Below are 26,342 nucleotides of genomic sequence, written 5' to 3' on the forward strand. Positions count from 1 at the left end.
CGCCCAGTTCTGGAAAAGCAAAACTAAAATCAGTCTGTACCAGAATGATGGTAATATGAAAGTCTGTAAAAGGCTTGGAACAGCTCCTGATTCTCAGCACATGTTCTGTAACACATTAAGGAGAACGTGTGATGGTGCGTTCATGCGTGGCTTCTAATGACAGCGGGTCACTAGTGGTTGTTGATGATGTAACTGAAGACGAAAGCAGCCGGATGATTTCTGTTTGTACAGGGCGATACCTTCTGCTCAGATCCAACCAAATAGAGCAAGGTTGATTGGACGGCGCTTCACAGAACAGATGGACAATGACCCAAAACATCCTGCCAAAAAGTGTATTATTCTATAATGGCCGAGTCATAACCAGATCTCAGCCCCATCGAGCCGCATTTCACAGACTGAAGACAAAACTGAAGGGAGAACGAGCCACAAACAATGGAGAACTGAAGTCTTTGCAGGAAAGGAGGCAAAGTCTCACACAGGAGGAGATCAGCAATGGTGACGTTCATGGTCTCAAGACTTCAGGCCATCACTGCTGCAATGCGTCACACAGGAGGAGACCAGCGATGTTGACGTCCATGGCCTCCAGATTTCAGGCCGTCATTGCTGCAATGCGTCACACAGGAGGAGACCAGCGATGTTGACGTCCATGGCCTTCAGATTTCAGGCTGTCATTGCTGCAATGCCTCACACAGGAGGAGACCAGCGATGTTGACGTCCATGGCCTTCAGATTTCAGGCTGTCATTGCTGCAATGCGTCACACAGGAGGAGACCAGCGATGTTGACGTCCATGGCCTTCAGATTTCAGGCCGTCATTGCTGCAATGCGTCACACAGGAGGAGACCAGCGATGTTGACGTCCATGGCCTTCAGATTTCAGGCTGTCATTGCTGCAATGCCTCACACAGGAGGAGACCAGCGATGTTGACGTCCATGGCCTTCAGATTTCAGGCCGTCATTGCTGCAATGCGTCACACAGGAGGAGACCAGCGATGTTGACGTCCATGGCCTTCAGATTTCAGGCTGTCATTGCTGCAATGCCTCACACAGGAGGAGACCAGTGATGTTGACGTCCATGGCCTTCAGATTTCAGGCCGTCATTGCTGCAATGCGTCACACAGGAGGAGACCAGCGATGTTGACGTCCATGGCCTTCAGATTTCAGGCTGTCATTGCTGCAATGCCTCACACAGGAGGAGACCAGCGATGTTGACGTCCATGGCCTTCAGATTTCAGGCCGTCATTGCTGCAATGCGTCACACAGGAGGAGACCAGCGATGTTGACGTCCATGGCCTTCAGATTTCAGGCTGTCATTGCTGCAATGCCTCACACAGGAGGAGACCAGCGATGTTGACGTCCATGGTCTCAAGACTTCAGGCCATCACTGCTGCAATGCGTCACACAGGAGGAGACCAGCGATGTTGACGTCCATGGTCTCAAGACTTCAGGCCATCACTGCTGCAATGCGTCACACAGGAGGAGACCAGCGATGTTGACGTCCATGGCGTTCAGATTTCAGGCCGACATTGCTGCAAAGGATTCTTAACAAAGGATTAAGGATCACCTTTTTATTTATGGGAAAGTTAATTTGTCCAATTACTTTTGAGCCCCCGAAATGAGGAGGATTTGTAGAAAGATGGCTGCAATTCCTAAACGTTTCACAGGAGATTTCTGTTTTTCACCTTTAACCCCCTTAATGACCCCAGGTTTTGCGTTTTCGTTTTTGGCTCCCCTTCTTCCCAGAGCCATAACGTTTTTTTATTTTTCCGTCAATTTGGCCATGTGAGGGCTTATTTGTTGAGGGACGAGTTGTACTTTTGAACGACATCATTGGTTTTAGCATGTCGTGTACTAGAAAACGGTAAAAAAATTCCAAGTGCGGTGAAATTGCAAAAAAAGTGCAATCCCACACTTGTTTTTTGTTTGGCTTTTTTTCCTAGGTTCACTAAATGCTAAAACTGACCTGCCATTATGATTCTCCAGGTCATTACAACATCATAGACACAAAACATGTCTAGGTTATTTTTTATCTAAGTAGTAAAAAAATTTCCAACTTTGCTAAAAAAAAAAAAAAAAAATTGCGCAATTTTTCGATACCTGTAGCCTCTCCATTTTTTGTGATTTGGTGTCAGGTGAGGGCTTATTATTTTTGACGTTTCTAATTATACCATTTTGGTGCAGATACGATCTTTTTTATCGTCCGTTATTGCATTTTAATTCAATGTCGTGGTGACCAAAAAAACGTAATTCTGGCGTTTTTATTTTTTTTTCCTCGTTACGCAGTTTAGCAATCAAGTTATTCCTTTTTTTATTGTAAGATCAGGCAATTCTGAACGCAGTGATACCAAATATGTGTATGTTTTATTGTTTTTTTATTGTTTTATTTTGAATGAAGCGAGAGGGGGGTGATTTAAACTTTTCTATATTTTTTTTTTCAGATTTTTAAAACTTTTTTTTTTACTTTTGCCAAGCTTCAATAGTCTCCTTGGGAGGCTAGAAGCTGGCATAGCCTGATCAGGCTCTGCTACATAGGAGTAATGCTCAGAGCGCTCCTATGTAGTAGAATTGCTGCATTGCTCTGAGCGCCAAACACGGGGTGGCGCTCAGAGCAATCCGGCATCAACAACCATAGAGGTCTTCAGTAGACCTCTGGTTGTTATGCCGACGCATCACTGACCCCTGATCACGTGACCGGGGTCAGCGACTCGTGCATTTCCGGCCGAGTGGTCGGAAGCGCTAGTTAAATGCCGCTATCAGTTTGACAGCGGCATTTAACTATTTAATAGCGGCGAGTGAATCGCGAATCCACCCGCCGCTGTTGGCACAAAACAGCTGACATGTCCCAGCTTTGATGCGGGCTCACCGCCGGAGCCCGCACCAAAGCAGGGGATCTGACCTCGGACATACTATCCCGTCCGAGGACAGAAAGGGGTTAAATAAGCCTGAAAGTCTCCACTTCAGTTTCATCTCAATTGTTTCAATTTACATCCAAACTAGCGACCTGCAGAGCTGAAATCGCGAGGATTCCTCTCTGGCCAATGATTTCTGCACCTAACTGTATGTTTGTCAGGTTCCTGTCAGGTGTCAGGATGCCGCTGTCTATTTCTCCATGGAGGAGTGGGAGTACATGGAAGGACAGAAGGATCAGTACCAGGACGTCAGGATGAAAAATGACCCAACGAGGAGCGACCAGGACAAAAGCGACATGACTACAAGAATATTACTCCTCGCCCTGGAGATAATCGACTTGTTAAAGGGAAAGGTGAGAGTCTCCCATGAGATCACTCTGATCTCTACTAATATAACAGGACTGAAAAGATGGATAGAATCTGTGGTGATCGGCGTCTGTCACTGTACACAGGAGCAGACGGTGGTGAAGAAGACGTCCGGTGACCGTGTGACCCCCTGTATGACCGGAGGACGGAGCAAGATCCAGAGCCCCAACACAGAACCCCTGCACTCCCCGACACCTGAGAAGAAGGTCCTAGAACTGGCCAACAAGATCACTGAGCTGCTGACTGGAGAGGTGACTGCTGAGAGATTACACTGGGGGATTCTGGGTGATGAGAGGAGACCGCTGGGAGATTATACAGTATACACTGGAGGATTCTGGGTGATGAGAGGACACTGCTGGTAGATTATACAACATATACCCCAAGAAAACGATGATATTAGGTCAGAAAATAGAAGGTTGTTTCCCGAAACGCACGTTGGGGCAGAGGCGTTTGCGTGGAGTGTCCTTGCACTGCGGTGGGTAAGACATTGTTCACTTTCGTAATTATATTTGTATGACTCGTATTGTAATGAAGAGTGTGCTCAGCGGTTAGTTTACTGCCGCATGCAGTAACCTCGGGCCACTTCTTACAATGTCTGGTTGTCACCCCACAATCTAAATGATCAACTAATTACTATTAGGGGTATACAACTTTAAATACATAATATCGGGTATTTTATAGCAGTGCAATATAAATTAAATTTCATTAGGTATTGTTTTTTTCCCGTCTCCCATGACAGCACACCTGAGAGAGGGATCTGCCCAGTCGGGACAGGAAACCTACTGAAATAAAAGGGCGGTACCTCTCCCTCGCTTCAGTTGGGTTTCCTGTCCTGATGGGAACCCTTGTGCTGAACATCACGGCGGTATTTGTTGATTGAAGTTCCACTCACCCACTCCTGTCCCACCACTGGAAGAACAGGCATGGCAATGCCTGTATGCTAGTCTTAGAGCCATAATTAGAGCCGAAGTTGAAGGCTCAGTTAAATTGGCACTTAAGAGAAAGGGTAGTAAGAACCCTGAACATATTTTAGATTCTGATGTCTCTCCGTCTGACGAGGAATATCAGGAGGAACAGTTATCTCCCTTCCACTCTTCCTCTATATCCCCCGGGTCCTCTTCAGATAGCGATGAGGGAGGCCGTCCGTGTTTTCTGACTGAGAACACGGATAAGTTAATAAAAGCCGTTAGAGCTTCAATGGGTCTTAAAGATGAAAAAGCGGCCAAGTCCATGGAAGACATTATGTTTGGGGGTTCAGAGGAAAAAAGAAAGCGTACTTTCTCTGTTAATACCAAAGTAAAAGCTCTCATAGAAAGAGAGTGGAAGAAGCCGGAAAAATCGGGTAATCTGCCCTCGGCTTCTAAAAGACGTTATCCCTTTGAGGAGAAAGATTCGGAAACATGGGATAAAGTTCCAAAAATTGATGGTGCAGTTGCCAGGTCGTCTAAAAAGTCATCTCTTCCCTTAGAAGACTCTGGTGTATTAAGGGACCCTCTAGATAAAAAAGCGGACGGGTTCCTAAGACATACCTGGGAGGCAACTGCAGGGGGGTTAAAACCGGCAATTGCCGGAACTTGTGTTGCATGCTCCCTTATAGTCTGGTTACAACAGATAGAAGACCAGTTAAAATCTAAAGTATCGAGAGAAGACATCCTAACCAATATAACTATGGCTAAAGGAGCGGCTGCCTTTATAGCAGATTCATCGGCAGACTCTATGAGGCTAGCAGCCAGAGCTGCGAATCTATCTAATGCGGCTAGATGTGCTCTTTGGCTAAAGGGATGCCCGGGCGACTTGCCTTCGAAAAACAGACTTTGTTCTTTACCATGTGATGGCCATTTCCTTTTTGGACAGAAATTAGAAGATATTTTGGAGAAAGCAGGGGATAGAAAAAAGGGATTCCCTCGCTTTCCGGTGGACATTAGAAGGCCCTATTTTCGGAGGGGGAGATTTAGTAGAGGTCGCCCCCCGGGAGATAGAAGGAATTGGGACTCCAGAGACAGGAAGGGATCTGGATATATGTTTAAAGGTCCCTCAACATCAGCGAAAAAGCCCTCCCAATGACGCCAGGCCAGAGGTGGGGGGAAGGCTTTCATCTTTTTTCCCAGCCTGGGTAAACATCTCCCCCAGTCATTAGACTCTGAAGGTCATCAAAGACGGCCTAAAAATAGATTTTGTTTATCTACCGCGACAGACTTTTGTGTTAACGCCTCAAAGAAAAACCCCGGAGGAACAGCTCACCTTGGAAGCAGAGGTATTGGAACTGGTATCAAAACGAGTTCTGGTAGAAGTCCCGGGGGAAGAGCAGGGAAAAGGTTTTTACTCCCCTCTTTTTTTTTTTTTTTTATACGAAAACCAGACGGGTCACTGAGAACCATTGTCAATTTAAAAAATCTAAACCGGTCGGTAGTAAACTGCTCCTTCAAAATGGAGTCTGTGAATACAGCGATAAAACTCTTTTTCCCAGGTTGCTTCATGGCAGCCATAGACTTAAAGGACGCCTACTACCACGTCCCAATCCATCGGGACTACCAAAAATTCCTAAGAGTAGCAGTTTATGTCCAAGGTTGTCTCAGGCACTATCAATACGCTGCCCTCCCATTCGGCCTGTCAATAGCACCGAGAATTTTTACCAAGCTAATGTCAGAGGTCATGTCCTTCCTCCGCTCTCAGAACGTGGTTATAGTTCCGTATCTGGACGACTTCCTTATAATAGGGAACGCAGCACATTGCCTGGCGCAAATAAAACAAGTTATAATAATAATAATAATAATTTTTATTTATATAATAATAATTTTAATTTATATAGCGCCAACATATTCCGCAGCGCTTTACAAATTATAGAGGGGACTTGTACAGACAATAGACATTACAGCATAACAGAAATACAGTTCAAAACAGATACCAGGAGGAGTGAGGGCCCTGCTGCTCGCAAGCTACAAACTATGGGGAAAAGGGGAGACACGAGAGGTGGATGGTAACAATTGCTTTAGTTATTCGGACCGGCCATAGTGTAAGGCTCAGGTGTTCATGTAAAGCTGCATGAACCAGTATGTAGCAGTACAGACACAGAGGGCTAATACTGCATAAAGTGTATGAGAACATGATGCGAGGAACCTTTTTTTTTTTTGTTTTGTTTTTATTATAAATAGGCCACACAGGGATCGTTAGGTTAATGCATTGAGGCGGTAGGCCAGTCTGAACAAATGAGTTTTTAGGGTACGCTTAAAACTGTGGGGATTGGGGATTAATCGTATTAACCTAGGTAGTGCATTCCAAAGAATCGGCGCAGCACGTGTAAAGTCTTGGAGACGGGAGTGGGAGGTTCTGATTATTGAGGATGCTAACCTGAGGTCATTAGCGGAGCGGAGGGCACGGGTAGGGTGGTAGACTGATACCAGGGAGGAGATGTAGGGTGGTGCTGAGCCATGGAGTGCTTTGTGGATGAGGGTAGTAGTTTTGTACTGGATTCTGGAGTGGATGGGTAGCCAGTGTAATGACTGGCACAGGGTAGAGGCATCGGTGTAACGGTTGGTGAGGAATATGATCCTGGCTGCAGCATTCAGGACAGATTGGAGCGGGGAGAGTTTTGCAAGAGGGAGGCCGATTAGTAGAGAGTTACAATAGTCCAGACGAGAATGAATAAGTGAAACAGTAAGAGTTTTTGCAGAGTCGAAAGTAAGAAAAGGGCGAATTCTAGAAATGTTTTTGAGATGCAGGTAAGAAGAGCGAGCCAGTGATCGGATGTAGGGGGTGAATGAAAGGTCAGAATCAAGGATGACCCCAAGGCAGCGGGCATGCTGCTTTGGAGTAATGGTGGAACCGCACACGGAGATGGCAATGTCAGGCAAAGGTAGGTTAGTAGAGGGAGAGAACACGAGGAGTTCAGTTTTTGACAGGTTTAGTTTCAGATAGAGGGAGGACATGATGTTAGAGACAGCGGTAAGACAATCACTGGTGTTTTCTAAAAAGGTCGGTGTGATATCAGGAGCAGAAGTGTATAATTGGGTGTCGTCAGCATAGAAATGGTACTGGAAACCAAATCTACTGATTGTTTGTCCAATAGGGGCAGTATACAACGAGAAGAGGAGGGGGCCTAGGACTGATCCTTGAGGAACCCCAACAGTAAGGGGAAGGTGAGAGGAGGAGGAACCAGCAAAACATACAGTGAAGGATCGGTCAGAGAGATAGGAGGAGAACCAGGAGAGAACGGTGTCCTTGAGGCCGATGGAGTGGAGCATAGTGAGGAGGAGCTGATGATCCACAGTATCGAATGCTGCAGAGAGATCCAAGAGAATTAGCATGGAGTAGTGACCATTAGATTTAGCTGTTAGTAGGTCATTAGAGACTTTAGTGAGGGCAGTTTCAGTAGAGTGTAAAGAGCGGAAGCCAGATTGAAGAGGGTCGAGAAGAGAGTTATCTGAGAGATAGCGGGTAAGACGGGAGTGGACCAGGCGTTCGAGGAGTTTAGAGATGAAGGGAAGATTGGAGGCAGGTCTATAATTAGCGGCACAGTTTTGATCGAGGGATGGTTTTTTAAGTAATGGATGTATGATGGCATGCTTAAATGAGGAGGGAAAAATACCGGAAGTGAGGGAAAGGTTGAATATTTTTGTTAGGTGAGAGGTGACAGCCGGGGAAAGGGACTGGAGGAGATGTGACGGAATGGGGTCACTGGTGCAAGTGGTCGGGCGAGAAGATGCAAGGAGCCTGCTTACTTCTTCTTCTGTAACTGCTTCAAAGTCAGAGAGTGAACTAGATGCAGTGGGGGAGGGAGGACAGTGCATGGTATGAAGAGATTGGGAGATGATTTCCTGTCGAATGTGGTCAATTTTTTCTTTGAAGTAATTGGCCAGATCGTGGTTGGGGCCTGCTCTCTTGGGTTGAGTAGGGACTGGAACGTGTCAAAGAGACGTTTAGGGTTATTGGACAGGGAGGTGATGAGGGTGTTGAAGTAGGTTTGTTTGGAGAGGTGAAGGGCAGAATTGTATGTCTTTAGCATGAACTTATAATGGATGAAATCTTCGGGTAGATTAGATTTTCTCCACAGACGTTCTGCGCACCTGGAGCACCGCTGCAGGAAACGTGTTTGCAGCGTGTGCCACGGTTGTTGCCGTCTGTGCCGAGTTGTTTTATGTATAGGAGGAGCAGCTTCATCCAGAGCACTTTGCAGGGTTTCATTGTAATGCTTCAATGCAGAATCAGGACATGAGATGGAGGAGATAGGGGCCAATGAGGACTGCAAGTTCTTCATAAGTTTCTGGGTGTTAATGGCCTGTATGTTTCTTTAAAGTGGGGGTGACCTGAGCGGGATGGCAGTTCTTGATAGAGAATGAAAGAAGGTTGTGGTCAGAGAGCGGGAGAGGGGAGTTTGTGAAATCATCCACTGAGCAAAGTTGGGAGAAGACCAAGTCAAGGGAGTTTCCATCTTCATGTGTTGGAGAGTTAGTATGCTGCGAGAGGCCAAAAGAGGAGGATAGAGATAAAAGGTGAGAAGCAGATGGGGAGAGGGGAGAGGCAATGGGGATGTTGAAATCACCCATGATAAGGGTGGGGGTGTCACAGGAGAGAAAGTGTGGAAGCCAGGTGGCAAAGTGATCCAGGAACTGATGAGAGGGGCCGGGAGGACGATACACCACCGCCACTCGCATGGAGAAGGGGACGTAGAGTCTGACCACATGGACCTCAAAGGAAGGGAAGACAAGTGAGGGTACTTGGGGGATAACTTGGAAAGTACATTTGGGTGAAAGGAGCAGGCCAACGCCTCCACCTGCTCTGTTGTCTGATCTTGGGGTATGAGAAAAGTGTAGTCCACCATATGAAAGAGCAGCAGCAGCAGTGGTGTCTGACTGCTGGATCCAGGTTTCAGTAAGAGCCAGGAGATTAAGAGAATTAGAAAGGAAGAAGTCATGAATGAAGGAGAGTTTATTACACACAGAGCGAGAATTCCAAAGGGCACAATTGAAAGAGACAGAAGGCATGCAGGGAATATTAATAAGGTTAGAGGGGTTTCTGGGTGTAGCAATTGGGAGGTTTGACTGGCTATAACATGGGGGGCCGGGGTTTGGAGAGATGTCTCCAGCGACTAGGAGAAGGAGGATCGAAAGAGTGAACAGATGGTTAAGTGATTTGTGAGAGCGTCTCTTGTGTTGGATGGTGGGACTGAATGGATCTGTGCTGTTAAGCAATGTGAATAGAGTGTGACGCCCAGGAGACCGGGATACCCAGCACCGGACCAATGGAGTCTGTCTCTTGAGGGGGATGTCACGGGTGGCTTGACCCGGTGCTGTGGCCTCAGGCAATGCACAGTGTAAGGGGTATCATGAGGGGACAGGCACTTACTTGATCAGCAGCAGGTTCTCCCAGCGGTGACGATCTCGATCCTGGATAGATGGCTATTGTCCAAATGAAAGACTGAGGCACTGAAACGTTTAACCAGTTTACTTTAACATAAAAGGATTTACAACCAGTCCTGTCACCGGAGTCTGTATGGGAACTCTGAGTTACTTTGACCCTGCCGGGGTCTTCGCCTCTTATTGTGCGCAATTTCTGTGTGGCCCTGCTGCTGTATGTGAACTGGCTGCCGGCCCAATCTGTCCCCTCCGGGTCCTGGTTCGACGGGCAACCCGAGTCCTTTTATCGGTTTACCCCCTCTGGGAGTACCGCTGAACTCTGTGTCTGTTGCTGCATCCGACCCTAGTGAAGCTGATATCACCTCACGTTTTTCCGGTTGCTGTATTATATATAATGAATACAGCCACGGATCCGGTATCCGTCTTTGCGCCTGTTCTGGGTAGTGATTAATGCTACCCGGTTCTCACAATGTCCTTTTTCTCTATCCCTCTTCTCCTCAGGCCGGTGATTTAGGCCTGGTAACAGTCACAGGGCTGTTAGAGATTCAACTGTATGACCTCTCACTTTCAGCTCCTTGGCCCAACTGCCATTTCTTCTCTCAGACCAGAATGGATCAAGGGGAGTCTCTGGAGCTCCCCCTTCTGGCCGGAGGTGGTAGTGCAGTCTTGCTATTTTAGTATTTGTACTTACTGTCAGTAACTATTTTTGTGGCAAATACCCCTAGGGGTGCCACATTCCCCCTTAGTTAAGAACAGTACTCCGGGACTGTGGGACAATAACATTTTGAAATAACAATTAATATGTACAGAGTCTTAAAAATGAAAAGTTACAAAAACCACTCGAGGAAACAAAAATATAGTTCTGTACAAAGTCACTTCAAATAGCGTCCATTAATACAGTTCTATCCTTGAAGGTATTAGGAAAGGCACTGTACTTAGTGTCCAGGAATTTAGTTCCATTTTTCCAACGGAGTTATCAATATAAAGTCTAAAGAAAGTTCAAAAAGAGCGAGGAGCAAAGTTCAAAAAGCAGTCTTTCCGGAGCTTTGATTTAGTGCCTCCGGGCTGATAAAAAGTTCAAGAATATGCAAGAAGTTCATACAGACAAGTCTCTGTAGGCACTGGGCTTAAACGTTGCAGACTGATAACAATGACTATACTACATTTTCTGTTTAACTATATACGGCATAACATATATACAATTCACATTATGAGCTTTATAGTTGGTAATCTGCATACCTGGCCGGTAATTGACCCTGGGTACTACGCTGTGATCTACGTAATAGCGGTGTCTCTTCATGTGGTGTACTACTATCTACTGCGGATGTAGTATCTGCCCGCTCTGCTAAAGATAATTCCACGACTATGGAGTTGGCAAGTCCACCGTGAATGGGATTACTCTGACCAGGAATCTGTTCTTCCTGGCCTGGAACCTCCTGTAGTACGGGGTCAGCCTCTTCCTGTCTTGGGACTTCTGGTATTGGGTTCGGTGTTGGGTAAAAGGCCACCATGGGAACCACTACTGCACCATGGTATGTTAGTAGGGTTTTGGGAAAGTCTCCTATACAGGTGTGATACACTTCCTCTTCTTTTTCCTTTACTGGTTGAACCTGTATGGGTTGAATAACTTCTGGTTCTGGCTGGACAACGTCTGGCTCTTTCAATGCTTCCGGACATAATTTAAGATTGTCTCTTGACACTAGTACAGATGTTAAGCCTCCGTTTTTGCTAATGAGACACATTTTAGGATTATCCACTCTTGTTGGTAAAACTGTGTAGGGTACGGCTTCCCACTGATTGTCCAGTTTATTGGTTCGACGATTTCTCTTGAGCACTTGGTCACCCGGTCTTAATGGGGTCGCTAGAGCATTCTGGTTGAAAGTTCGCTCTTGTCTTTCTCTAGTTTGCTGAAGGCTTCTTTCCACACTCTCTTGCACTTGGCGATACTGCTTTTGCCGTATGATATCCCAATTGGAGTCTTGAACTTCTGCGTCTGGTTTCAGAATTCCCATTTCTAGATCGATTGGTAATTGGCCGGGTCTTGCACGCATAAGGTAAGCTGGGGTGCAGTTGGTGGAGCTCACCGGGACATGATTATACAGATCCACCAAGTCAGGCAATTTCTCTGGCCATTGATTCCTTTCTGTCTCAGGTAAAGTCTTTAGTAGGTCTATTACAATATGGTTCATCTTCTCGCATAAGCCGTTTGTTTGTGGATGATAGGCCGTCGTCCGGATCTTTTTGCAACCATACATATTACAGAATTCTCTGAAGATCTCTGATTCAAAGGCTGTACCTTGGTCGGTGAGAACCTGTTCCGGATATCCATGGGGTCTACAAAAGTACGTTTGGAACACTTTGGCTGCTGTTTTTGCTGTCAGATCTTTTACGGGTACTACTACCAAGAAACGTGAATAATGGTCCACGATGGTCAAGGCATAGACATAGCCGGACCGGCTTGGTGTCAACTTCACGTGGTCCATGGCTACAAGTTCAAGTGGTTGTTTGGTGATTATGGGCTGCAGTGGTGCTCTTTGGTTCTTTTGATCGTTTCTTCTGAGGTTGCACGGGCCACAATTTCTGCACCACTGTTCGATTGATTTTCTCATCCCGACCCAATAAAATCTTTCTCTTAGAAGTACTTCTAACTTTTTCCAACCGAAGTGACCAGCACCATTATGGTAAGCTTCGAGGACCATCTTCACATCTTGTTTAGGCACAATAATCTGCCAAACCAATTCATGTGTTTTCGGATTGGTGTATCTTCTACAGAGCTTCCCTTGATACAGGAACATTTTGCCTCTCTCTTTCCAGAGTTGATGCGTCTCTTCTGGGGCATCCTCATAGGGATATGCACTTTGCTCAGTCAACAGTTCCTTCACCAACTTCACAGCCGGATTGCTGTCTTGGGTGTCAGCCCATCTATGGTGTGCTAACGGATTAAAATTCACCTCTTGTTGTTTCTGATAGGTACTTGACTGATGATGTTTTGCCTTGGGACGATGGAAGGCTGGTAGTTCAATTTCTTCAAGCTCCCCCGTTTCCTCTTCTACATCTCTCAAGTGTGGCATCCGGGATAGGGCATCGGCATTTCCATTCTTGCGACCTGATCGATACTTGATTATGAAGTTGTAATTAGATAACCGGGCTATCCATCGCTGTTCTAACGCACCTAATTTGGCTGTGTCCAGGTGGGTCAACGGATTGTTGTCAGTATAGACAATAAATTCTGCAGCGGCCAGATAGTGTTTGAAACGCTCCGTCACAGCCCAAACTACTACCAGTAGTTCCAATTTGAAGGAGCTGTAATTTTCTGAATTTCTTTCAGTAGGCCGGAGCTTTCTACTTGCAAAGGCGATGACTTTCTCCCGACCTTCTTGCTTTTGTGACAGCACCGCTCCTAGTCCCACATTACTGGCATCGGTGTAGAGGATGAAAGGTTTATGGTAATCTGGGTATGCCAGAACCTCTTCTCCGGTTAGTGCCTTCTTTAGTTGTTCAAAGGAGTCTTCCCTTTCGTCGTTCCACTGAAAAGGAGGGTTTCGGTTTGAAGGTTTCTTCGTCTGCCCTACCAAGGTGTCTTGCAAGGGTGCTGCCAACTTGGTAAATCCTTTTATAAATCTGCGATAGTAACCCACCAATCCCAGGAATTGTCTCACTTCTTTTGCGCTGGTAGGTCTTGGCCAATCCCTTATGGCGCTTATTTTCTCGGGATCTGGTGCTACTCCCTCCGAACTCACGATGTGTCCCAGGTACTGTACCTTTGGCTTGAGAAGGTGACATTTGGATGGCTTGACTTTCATGCCATACCTGGATAAGGCTTCGAACACTTCTGCCAGGTCTATTAAGTGTTGTTCGTAAGTCTTTGAGTAGACGATCACATCATCTAGGTACAGGAGGACGGTCTCGAAGTTCTTGTGTCCGAGGCAGCATTCCATCAGCCGCTGGAAGGTACCGGATGCGTTGCAGAGTCCGAACGGCATGCGATTAAATTCACATAGACCCATTGGTGTGGTGAATGCCGTCTTTTCCTTATCTCTCTCAGCCACAGGGACTTGCCAATACCCGCTTGTTAAGTCTAAGGTGGAAAAATAATTAGCAGATTTCAAAGCAGTTAAGGACTCTTCTATCCTAGGCAAGGGGTAGGCGTCTTTATGGGTGATGTTATTAATCTTCCGGTAGTCTACGCACATTCTCATGGTTCCGTCCTTTTTTTTGACAATCACTAGAGGGGCCGCCCAGGGGCTACAGCTGTCTCTTATTACCCCGGCCTGTTTCATTTCCCTCAGCATATCTTTTGCACATTGATAGTGAGCGGGCGGTATGGGTCTATATCTTTCTTTTATTGGGGGATGGTCACCTGTGGGGATTGTGTGTTCTACCCCTTCTATCCGTCCGAAGTCCAATGGGTGTTTACTGAAGACTTGTTCATATTCCGTCACTAGCCTATACACCCCTTGTTTTTGATGGGTAGGTGTTGAATTTATGCCCACGTGTAGCTGTTGGCACCAATCCTCCATTTCTCCATCTGAGCCATTGCCTTCCACCTGACAGGTTGGTTCTAAGGGCTCAATGGTTGTGATGGCATTGTTGTCAACAGTATATAGCTTTGCCATTGTAGCATACCTTGGCAAAGTGACCTCTTCCTCTCCACAGTTCAAAAGTCGTACCGGCACTCGTCCCCGGTGTACCTCGACTATCCCTCGTGCTGTGAGTATAGTGGGCCTGCTGTCGGTGTACACTGGTTCTATTAAGGCTTGATAATCTCGTCCCTTAGTACCAATGGCTGCTCTACACCATACCAGCATTTCTGTTTTTGGTGGGATTACAATAGACGTTGGATCACTTACCCTCACACTGCCGATTTCTCCACCTGCAACTTCTACCTGTTGCCTTAACATCAATACTTTTATTTCCCTCCGGAGAACTCTCTGCTGGCAGGATTGGGCAGTTTCAGCAATTTGCTGTAAGACAGAAATGACTTCGGAAAAGCAGTTCTCTAACACATTCATTCCTATCAATACAGTTGGTTCACAGTTCCGCCGGTCAACATCAACAACAATTATACCCTGTTTCTTCAGTTCTACTTTACCAATCTTTATGGTCATCTCCCTGAATCCTAGTTTCGGTACCAACTTACCATTACTGGCCCATATATCTAGTTCAACATCAGAGGGCCCTTTATCAATATCTGCATCAGCCCAGTACCTCTTATAAAGGATATACGGTATAGATGAAATCTGGGAACCTGTGTCCAGCAAAGCGTTGAGGGGAATTCCGTCCAGCACGATAGGGATAATGGGTCGTCCTCCGATGTACCTGTCGTGCCAGGGTGTTGGGCCTTGAAAGTTCATTCCTGCGAAGCGGCCCGCATTCCCAGGGGATTCCCGTTTAAATCACAATCTCGTGCAAAGTGGCCCGGCTGCTGGCAACGGCGGCAAATGGGCTGTCCATCCGGTTGGTAGCGGTCGCGGGGTCGTCCTCTCCATGTCGGGTATCTCCGGGGTCTCATCCATGGAACATCCTCTCTACAGTTTGCCAACTCCATCTTGTGTACTCTCATCTCCTGCATGGTTTTAGCCATTGAAGCAACAACATCAGCTAAAGAGTCAAGCTTTTGTTGAAGAGCCTCATTAGTACTGGGCCCCAGGGGCTTAGCAATGGCCCCAGACATAGCTGATGTCACTGGCACTCCCTGTTGTTGAGGTGCCTCTGCCATGGGTTGCGCAGGATCCTGATCCCGAGGTGCCTCTGCCAGCTGGAGACGTATAGCGCTCTCCTTTAATTGGGCAAATGTCAATTCAGGGTTCTTAAAAACAAGCATGCTCACATGCCCCCGGTGAGAAGGGGTGTAGAGTCCCTCAATAAATTGATCTCTTAGCAGTTTATCCGCTCCGGTGTTAAAAATGGGTTCAGCCAGTGTAAGTGATTTAAGGGCTTCCTGCAGGTTTAAGGCAAAGTCTCTCACGCCCTCATTAGCTTTTTGTTTGCAACTAAAGAATCATATTTTAGCTTTGCTGCTGGCCGTGGTTTCAAATGTAGCTTTTAATCCAGCAAATATGCGTTCAACAGTGCCTTTTAGATCAGCTGCCCATGCTGTGACTTCTCGCTTAGCATGGCCACTTAACTGCATCATCAGGAGACTAACACGCTGAACTTCACCCACAGGGAACATGTCAAAATGGGCCAGCATCTTTTCTCTGAAATCGTCAAGGGTATTAGGCTCACCTTCATACATTGGAAGCCATGGGCCACCCGGGGTATATGGCATCAGCACCGGCATGATGGGCGCCACTCCTTGCACCGCTGCGCTGCCGGACTCTCTATTGACACTCTGTCTTTCAGCTGCATTAGCGTTGCCGAGTGCTGCGGCGTCTCCGTGCTGCGACATACTGTGCCCCCTTAGTTAATCCGGACCCTTCCGGTCCTCCGCTTCCGTCGGGATAGTGTAGATTCGTTCCGCTGTGCAGCAGGATTGATTTTCCCCTTGCTCTGATGTCAGAGCGCTCAGCTTGGTGCCGCCCACAATGACACGCCCCCTGCTGCTTCCACCCACCGCGCTCTGTAATGGCGGATTCTGAAGTTTTTCAGTTAGACTGGGGCTCAGGTGATGGCGTAGCTCAATTAACAGTCTCGTGCCTAACGGTTATGAAGTGATTACCTCAGGGGATGGCGGCCATCTTTACTCCATTATAACCAATGGGGAAAAGTCACTTTCAATAGTTTTCAATGGGGAATGGATTTTTCTTTAATAAAGTCAATTTTCAAGATTTTTCATCCCAGTTTTCACAGTTTTGGGCTCCAATCACGGCACACAATACCCGGTATACGGGCTGGCTAGATCCTGTTCGTGACGCCAATTGTGACGCCCAGGAGACCGGGATACCCAGCACCGGACCAATGGAGTCTGTCTCTTGAGGGGGATGTCACGGGTGGCTTGACCCGGTGCTGTGGCCTCAGGCAATGCACAGTGTAAGGGGTATCATGAGGGGACAGGCACTTACTTGATCAGCAGCAGGTTCTCCCAGCGGTGACGATCTCGATCCTGGATAGATGGCTATTGTCCAAATGAAAGACTGAGGCACTGAAACGTTTAACCAGTTTACTTTAACATAAAAGGATTTACAACCAGTCCTGTCACCGGAGTCTGTATGGGAACTCTGAGTTACTTTGACCCTGCCGGGGTCTTCGCCTCTTATTGTGCGCAATTTCTGTGTGGCCCTGCTGCTGTATGTGAACTGGCTGCCGGCCCAATCTGTCCCCTCCGGGTCCTGGTTCGACGGGCAACCCGAGTCCTTTTATCGGTTTACCCCCTCTGGGAGTACCGCTGAACTCTGTGTCTGTTGCTGCATCCGACCCTAGTGAAGCTGATATCACCTCACGTTTTTCCGGTTGCTGTATTATATATAATGAATACAGCCACGGATCCGGTATCCGTCTTTGCGCCTGTTCTGGGTAGTGATTAATGCTACCCGGTTCTCACAATGTCCTTTTTCTCTATCCCTCTTCTCCTCAGGCCGGTGATTTAGGCCTGGTAACAGTCACAGGGCTGTTAGAGATTCAACTGTATGACCTCTCACTATCAGCTCCTTGGCCCAACTGCCATTTCTTCTCTCAGACCAGAATGGATCAAGGGGAATCTCTGGAGCTCCCCCTTCTGGCCGGAGGTGGTAGTGCAGTCTTGCTATTTTAGTATTTGTACTTACTGTCAGTAACTATTTTTGTGGCAAATACCCCTAGGGGTGCCACAAGAGCATGAGTGCTATACATAGGAGAGGCAAGGACAGAGGGGCCGATATGGATGAAGTGTAGAGAGTTAATGCGAGGGCGGTGAATGTGAGTGAATGCAGCAGCCAGGATATAGATTATACAAATAAATATGGTGAGTATTTGTGCTTTTTCAAGTGAATATGGATTAGATTTAGATTGTCTTACCTGTCTCCTGCCCTGTCTAACTGCCATGTTATAACTGCCGAGTACTTAGAAAAAAAGTACATAGTTATAACAACGTTATAGTACAAAGTTATAACAACGTTAGAGCGGTTGGAGTGGAAAATAAATCTCGCCAAGTCGAGGTTGACGCCGGAGCTAGTTCAGTCCTTTCTGGGTTTAGTTCTGGACTCCAGGCGTCAGCTTTGTCTCCTACCAGAAAACAAGCTGGTCAAAATTCAAAATCTTGTGGAGTCAGCAATTCATCACCCCGTAATGACGTTGAGAAAGGCAATGTCTCTGTTGGGTTCTCTGACGTCCTGTATACCCGCAGTAAGATGGGCACACTTCCATCTAAGACAGTTACAGTGGGAGGTCCTGTCAGCACAGAGGTGGTTAAAAGGGCATTTAGAGGGGAAGCTACGCCTTTCGTTAGAGCTAACGGATTCCCTATAATGGTGGGCCATGAGAGATCATTTGGCGTCGGGGGTCCAGTGGATAACTCCGATAGAGCAGATCATCACCACAGACGCAAGCGGTTCAGGATGGGGGGCTCATTTAGGGACTCTCTCAGTTCAGGGATCCTGGTTCCAACTAGAATCACAACAGGCGTCAAATTTAAGAGAGTTATGGGCTGTAGAGAGAGCTGTAAAACATTTCCTTCCCATCCTTCAGGGTCACCATACCAGGGTCATGTCAGACAATCACGCAGTGGTTGTGTATATCAACCACCAAGGGGGGACGAGATCCCCTTCCCTGATGAAGTCAGTGTCTGTCCTCCTACAACTAGCGGAGCGCCACCTATTATCCCTCTCGGCTCTCCACATAAAGGGAGTCGAGAATACGAAAGCAGACTACCTAAGTCGCAAAACACTGAAACAAGGAGAGTGGTCTTTGAATTCCCAGGTGTTTCAACAGATAGTGCAGGCTTGGGGCTTACCTGTAATAGATTTATTTGCCACCCTAAACAACAGGAAAGTAGAGAATTTCTGTTCATTACCCGAGAGAGAAACCCTTCGCGGTGGATGCTCTTCAAATACAATGGAATTTCAGTCTCGCTTATGTGTTTCCACCGATAGCGATGATTCCGACAGTAGTAAGGAAGATCAGAATGGAGCAGGCGAGAGTAATTTTGATTGCTCCATTTTGGCCAAAAAGACCTTGGTTCTCCCTCCTGAGACAAATGTCAGTAACCGATCCATGGATTCTGCCAGAAATTCCGGACCTGCTTACTCAGGGTCCAATATGCCACTCTCAAGTGAAGGGCTTCCATCTTGCAGCCTGGAATTTGAGAGGGCATTATTGAGTAGGCAGGGGTTTTCACCAGGGTTAGTCTCCACCTTGTTGAAAAGTAGAAAGCCAGTAACATTGAGGATATATGGTAGAACAGGGAAAAAGTTTCTGGATTTTTCAGGGCAACCTTTGGGGGGTAAAGCTCCTGTAGGTACTATTTTAGAGTTTTTACAGGCGGGTTTACAACTAGGGTTGGCAACTAATACGCTCAAAGTACAGTACAAGTGTCGGCATTAGGAGCCTTGTATAATTGTAATCTGGCCTCCGATAGATGGGTGTCCCGCTTTATAAAATCCTGCAGTAGGTCTAGACCAGTAGTAATTCAGAGGGTTCCTCCATGGGATTTGAATCTGGTGTTAGAGGCTCTGACTAGTGATCCATTTGAACCTTTGCAGGAATCATCGATAAAAATGCTCACTCTTAAGACAGTACTTCTGGTAGCGTTAACATCAGCCCGTAGGGTGAGTGACTTGCAAGCCCTGTCTATCTCCCCTCCTTACATACAGATATTTGATGACAGAGTAGTACTCAGACCAGATCCGGCATATCTGCCGAAAGTAGTACTTAAATTCCATAGAAGCCAGGAGATTGTGTTACCCTCTTTTTGTGATAATCCCAAGAACCAAGGGGAATAGAAATTTCATACACTGGATGTAAGAAGAGCTATTTTGCAGTACATATCTTTGACTAGTCAGTGGAGGAAAGATGAGTCCTTATTTGTAGCTTTCCAGGGTAGCAGAAAAGGATATGGGGTATCCAAGGGTACTATTGCTAGGTGGATTAGGGAGGCCATTTCCTTATCCTATGCTTCTCGTGGTACCCCGATCCCTGAAGGCATCAAGGCTCACTCCACCAGAGCTGTGGCTACTTCCTGGGCAGAAAAAGCAGAGGTATCGATTGATCAAATTTGTAAGGCCGCTACCTGGTCCTCACTGTCTACCTTCTTTAGACACTACCGACTAGATCTATCCTCCTCAACTGACCTTACCTTTGGTAGAAGGGTGCTGCAAGCGGTGGTCCCTCCCTAAGGTGTTTCTTTCTCCAAAAATCTCTCAGGTGTGCTGTCATGGGAGACGGGAAAACACCAAGGTTACTTACTGGTAGCCGATTTTTCCGGAGCCCATGACAGCACCTGTATATTCCCTCCTTTCTTTTTTCACCCTTTGGTACGCACTTTTAGCTGGGTGTTTTTTTGTTATTATTATAATGTGGTGGTAGATTACCATGTGAACTAACCAAGGGGGCCTCTCATGCTCTGAAAACAAACTGAAGCGAGGGAGAGGTGCCGCCCTTTTATTTCAGTAGGTTTCCTATCCCGACTGGGCGGATCCCTCTCTCAGGTGTCCTGTCATTGGCTCCGGAAAAACCGGCTACCAGTAAGTAACCATGGTGTTTCCTCCGGTACAATGTAGTCAATTTGGATCTCCTGTACATTCGCCTCCTGCCATTGTTTCACGGCACTTTCTTAATTTTCTTTGTTTTATATATCGTCTCCATTCACTTGTTGTCAATTTTTAATCAATAAAGTTTCAATTTTTATACTCTATTTTCTGACCTAATATCATCGTTTTCTTGGGGTATGTGTTGTATATTTGATGATAGGGTCTATGATGGACCTATGTATGGGTACTAATGATTTTCATTTATTTATGTACCATGCATAAAAACGCTATAAATGGCTATTTGGTAGATTATACAGTATACACTGGAGGATTCTGGGTGATGTCGGTCTCGTTGGTTGTCAGGTTGCTCTCAGGTGTCAGGACATCACTCTCTATTTCTCCATGGAGGAGTGGGATTATGTAGAAGGACACTTGGAGAAGTATAAGGACGTTGTGGTGGTGGAGGAGCAGCGACCACTTGTATCACCAGGTAAGAGGAGACCTCAGCCATTTCTTTGTGGCCGTTTCTGATATAATACTGCCTCACTACTGTCCCAGGCCGTACATACACGTGTCTGTAATTACCAGTATAATTATTTGTTGTAATATGATTTTGCCCGTGTCTGAATGTGCTCTGATGATCATGGAAAAGTTGGTTTGGAAGTCCAGGGGTCTCCTTTGTGCTACCTCTGATGATTAAGGAATTCTCAAACACAGTTATTGGGGAAGCAAGAACCATTGGATGATCCCATATTCTGCACCTTCTGTTCCCTGTTGATCAGGGGATTCACCATTAATGTGCATTGGGTACCATAACCTTTCTTGCACATCCTCCATCCTGTATCAGAGGTGGAATATGGATGGACCTTTACATTTAAAGTTATGATTTTAAGAAATAATGAAATCTATTTTTATTTCTGACAGAAAAGGCAAGTAATTGTTCTGGAGAAAATGTGTTATCTCTAGAATATGTAAAAGAAGAAGATATCATGTGTCAGTCCTCAAGAGAAAACCTCATTGCTCTTAATGTACATCAAGAACATCTTGTTAAATTTAAGAGAAGTCAGACAAGAGAGAAGCCGTATTCCTGTTCAGATTGTAAGAAATGCTTTTCAGACAAACATCATCTTATTAGACATCAGAGAATACATACAGGAGAGAAGCCGTACTCATGTTCAGAATGTAAGAAATCCTTTTCACGCAAATGTAATCTTATTTGTCATCAGAGAATACATAAAGGAGAGAAGCTGTATTCATGTTCAGAATGTGGGAAGCATTTTATAAACAAGTCAAATCTTGTTTTACATGAGAAAAGTCACAAAATTGAGATGACATATTCAAGTTCAGAATATGGGAAATGTGTTTCCCAAAAATCTAACCTTTTTAGTCATAAGAGAATTCACAAAGGAAAACGGACATTTTCGTGTTCAGAATGTGGAAAATATTTTATAGGTAAATCCGATCTTGTTAGACATGAGAGAATTCACACAGGAGAGAAGCCGTATTCATGTTCAGAATGTGGAAAATGTTTTTCACTTAAAGATCTTCTTCTTAGACATCAGAGAATTCATACAGGAGAAAGGCCATTTTCATGTTCAGCATGTGGAAAATGTTTTATGAATAAATCGGATCTTTGTAAACATGAGAAAATTCACAAAGAGAAGCCGTATTCGTGTTCAGAATGTGGGAAATGTTTTATTATAAAATCATATCTTGTTATACATGAGAGAGTTCACACAGGAGAGAAGCCGTATTCATGTTCAGTATGTCAGAAAAGTTTTACATATCAAGCCAGTCTTATTTCACATGAGCGTATCCACACAGGTGTAAAACCACATTCCTGTTCAGAATGTGGGAAATGTTTTCTATATAAATCAACTCTTAATACGCATAAGAGTGTTCACACAGAAAAAAAGCCGTATTCATGCTCAGAATGTGGAAAATGTTTTAATACTGAAGCCCTGCTGAGTGATCATCAAAGAGATCACACTGGAGAGAATCCAGTTACATGTAACGAATGTGGGATCTGTTTTATATATGAATCAAGTCTTCTCAGACATAAGAAAATTCATGTTCAGAGTGTGGACAATGTTTCTTTAAATGAATCCTTTCCGGTGAAACACCAGAGAAGTTACACAGTAGAGAAGCCGTACTCATGCTCAGAATGTGGAAAATGGTTTATTAGCAAAGACAAACTTCATGGTCATCAGAGAAGTCGCACATCGGGAGGGAGCTGTTTAATATGAAACATTGTTCCAAGTATTTACCAAAAATTTTCCACAGAGTATATGTATTTTTGATTTTGATAGTTAAAATCGTTGTGCAAAGATGTGACGAATCGCACAGGGGAGGGGTGTATCGACTTCGCTCATCTCCCGAGAGGGAAGAGAAGGACCCAACAGGGATTGGCTCTCTGGCGCCACCACTTGCCCCAGGTCAGTCAGTGAACTGCACCGAGGGCAAATAGTTGCCGGAAAGGCTTCCCTTATAGGTACGAGGTATTGAGGCGCTCCCAGTGAGGGGGGATAGCAGTCCAGGCTGGGTATATATATATATATATATATATAATTATAATCCTCCCGGCCGTCACTGTCAGGGCTCCTCACTAAAACACTTAGGGTATGCTACCACCGGTTTCTCATTTGGTATAAGCCCCGTCCGACAGCAGGCTTATATCGAGTCAGGAACCAACCCGGGTAGCATATAAGAACCACCTGAGCGTGCAGACTTGGGGATTCGTGAGTAGAGATAAAAGAGCAGCCCAAGATTAATTTTATATTTAATCACCGAAAGGCACACTAGAAAGATACAGGTATATATTTACAAAAGCAAATATACAGGTATACAGTCAGGAGTGTAGTATGAGGGTAGGGATACAGATAGATTGCAATTACCGTGTTATGTAGCATGTGACCACAGTGAGGCGCTGATGGATCACAGGTCCAAATCTTTGTTGCAAGATTCTCTGGCCACGTCAGCTAACGGATCTCCTGCCAGTAGAAAGTCTGAGTCCAAAATGAGGAGCTGGCTATTATCCCCTAGCTGCCCCTTCCCACACGCTGCGCCCACCCCTGGGCTGGTGCAGCCTCTCACCTCCCATATCTGAGAGTATGGTTTTCTGTCCAGGACCGTGTATGTCCATAACTTTCCGCTGAAGCTCTAAATGGTATGGCTGCAGATGTTGCAGGGCCCATACAATTGCCAGGCACTCCTTTTCCATCATGGGGTAGGCCACCTCTCTCGGCAGTAGCTTCCTGCTCAGGTACAGGACGTGATGCTCCTGGCCCGCTGCGTTGACCTGGCTGAGCACTGCACCGAGGCCAAAGTCACTGGCATCTGTCTGTACTACAAACGGCAGCGCAAATTCAGTAGATTGTAGTACTGGGGAGCTGGAGAGAGCAGTCTTTAGTGCCTGAAAAGCGGTCTCGCAGGCGACTGATTAGTCTACAGCGAGAGGCAGCTTTTTTGTTGGTGTGGTCCGTCAGGGGTTTAGCCAGGGTACTATAGTGTGGAACAAACCTGCTATAGTACCCAGCGGTCACCAGGAAGTACATCACCTGTTTCTCGGTCCTGGGGGTGGGCCAGGATGCGATGGTATCCACTTTCCTGGGTTCCCCCCCGCCTACCCGGTGACCTAGGTAGAGGACCTAGGTAGAGGACCTAGCTCATGCCCAGCTGCCACTTATCTAGCTTGATGGTCAAACCTGCCCGGTGGATCCGCCTAAGCACCTGCATCAGATGCTCTAGGTGATCCTCCCAGGTGGAACTGAAGATGGTAATATCATCCAGGTATTCAGCCACGCACCCTTCAAGTTCCTGGAGCAGCGTGTTGACCATCTGCTGAAAAGTGGCAGGGTTATTCTTCATGCCAAATGGCATCACGGTGAATTCGTACAGTCCAAACGGGGTGATGAAGGCAGAGCGCTCCTGGGCCTCGTGGGTCAGAAGGATCTTCCAATATCCCTGGTTCAGATCCATGATGGTCAGGTACTTGGCACCAGCCAACTGATTGAGCAGGTCATCGATGCATGGCATAGGGAACGCATCAGTGACCGTGACAGCGTAGAGCCCCTGGTAGAACATGCAGAATTGGGTTCAGTCCTTTTTGGGGACACGAACTGCAGGCGATGCCTGCACGCTGTTTGATGCCTGGATCACCCCCAGGTTCAGAATCTTGTCAATCCCCTGGCACATCTGCTGCTGACCGCTGGATTGGGGGTGATCCCCAGTGTCCATGTGATGATGTGATGCTGCTGAACAGCTCCCGGAAGAGGCGTAGATTAACCGCCATCTGAGACCGGTGGTCCTCTGAGAGCTGGCTGCCCACCTCTACGTCCTCAATGGATCCGCCTGCCTTGGGTAAGCAGATCCAGGAGCGTTTCCGCCTCCCCCACCGTGGAAAGGTTGCACATGGGATGGGCACAGGCCTCCCGCTCATGATGCGCCTTCATCATGTTCTTGTGGAAGAACTTACTCCTTCCACGGGAGTGATCTAGGGTGACCAGGTAAGTGACGTCCTTGAGCCGCTGGTGCATGAGGTATGGGCCCTCCCAGGCTGCCTGAAGCTTGTCCTCTGGTACGGGAACCAGTACCCACATTTTCTGACCCACCTGGTAGGTCCTTTTGCAAGCATTCTGATCGTACAAGTGCTTCTGGTCAGCTTGAGCCATATTGTCCTGCAACAGCCGCGACAAGGCTGTCATTTTGTTCCAAAAGCGCACGATGGACCCACCGACTGACACTCCAGGGGTGGCCAAGTCTCCTCATGCCTTTTTCACCAGAGCAAGGGGCCCTTGTACACACTGCCCATACAGGAACTCAAAGGGGGCGAACCCCGATGAGGCCTGCGAAGCCTCCCGGTAGGCTAACAGAAGGTGTGGTATGTATTGCTCCCGTCAGTCAACCAACATCTTAAGCATCTGCTTGAGGGTGACATTGAGCCACTCGCACAGACTATTAGTCTGCGGATGGTACGGGCTGGCCACCAGATGTTGCACTTGTATTTGCTTACAAAGGGACTCCCATCAGCTGTGACATGAACTGTTCTCTCGGTCGGTGAGCATTTCCTGGGGAAATCCCACTCAGGAGAAAATCTCCACCAAAGCGGTGGCCACCTTGTTAGCCCAAATGGATGACAAGGCTACTGCTTCCGGGTACCGGGTGGCATAGTCCACTACCGTTAGTATGAAGCATTTCCCAGAGCGGTTGGGAAGGGACAGTGGTCCAATAAGATCAACAGCCACCCTCCTGAAAGGCTCTTCAGTGATGTGCAATGGCACTAGTGGGGCTTTGAGGTGCCGCCTCACCTTCCCCACTCTGACTGACAGGTGTCACACGAAAGGCAGTACGCAGCCACATCAGTCAGTAGAAATGCTGGCTTAGCCTGGCCTTGGTCTTGGCAATCACCAAGTGTCCAGCCATCGGAACCTCATGTACGATCTGCAACAACTCCGCCCAGAACGGATAGGGTACCACTAACTGTCGGTCCCCAGGCCACGCCTGGTGACTCTTGCTGAACCGACACCCGGTATAGCCGTCCCTGTTCCCTGACCACCTGCTCGAGGTCTTAGTCTGTGAAAGGCTGTCCCGCCTGCTCCTTAAGAGCTTTCAGGCTGTCGTTTGCTGACTAGACGTGGCCAGAATAGACAAAACTGCCATATCTTGTCAGTTCCCTTGGGCCCGTCTTCAGGTCTCACTCTGGTTCAGCAGCCACTTTTTCGGAATTGGGACGGTCGTCGGACCTCCATGAGGCTCCTTGGGCTCCAGCACTCCCACTCCTGGTGACAGCAGCCATAACCGTTGTGACCTTGGGTAGCGCCTGCCTCCCCTCGGTTTCTACACAAGTCACTGAGTCAGGTGGATCAACCTGGTCTCCTGGCACCCGGGTGTGGGAACTTCCTGCCCTGGGGCCTTATCTGGAAGCTTCATCTCTCCTGTGTCAGCCCCAACCCTATTGGCATGTTCCCCTTCCTGAGGCTGCGCGGAACCCAGCAGACTGGCCTCATCTAGGAGCCCTACAATCCCAGCGGCAGCCCCTCCCACCAACTCTAGTTCTGGCCTTGCAGCTATCTGCCTCCTACCTTTCCCTCCAGAACACACTGTCTCCTCACACC

The 26,342-nt window shown here is 46.9% G+C and overlaps 1 protein-coding gene across 1 annotated transcript in view; it reads left to right on the top strand.

The window, feature by feature from the left end:
- LOC138638923 (oocyte zinc finger protein XlCOF7.1-like) overlaps positions 1 to 22,558 on the top strand; it is a 65,993-nt gene extending 43,435 nt beyond the window's left edge. Inside the window, exons 4-7 of the mRNA XM_069728674.1 lie at positions 3,068 to 3,259; positions 3,359 to 3,523; positions 20,593 to 20,719; positions 21,154 to 22,558. Coding sequence (XP_069584775.1) covers positions 3,068 to 3,259; positions 3,359 to 3,523; positions 20,593 to 20,719; positions 21,154 to 22,475 — 1,806 coding nt within the window. The 3' untranslated portion in view covers positions 22,476 to 22,558. The remainder of the gene's footprint in view (positions 1 to 3,067; positions 3,260 to 3,358; positions 3,524 to 20,592; positions 20,720 to 21,153) is intronic.
- The last annotated feature ends 3,784 nt before the right edge of the window (positions 22,559 to 26,342 follow it).

Source organism: Ranitomeya imitator, chromosome 5 (assembly GCF_032444005.1).
Source record: "Ranitomeya imitator isolate aRanImi1 chromosome 5, aRanImi1.pri, whole genome shotgun sequence".
In the NCBI taxonomy this organism is placed as follows: Eukaryota; Metazoa; Chordata; class Amphibia; order Anura; family Dendrobatidae; genus Ranitomeya; species Ranitomeya imitator.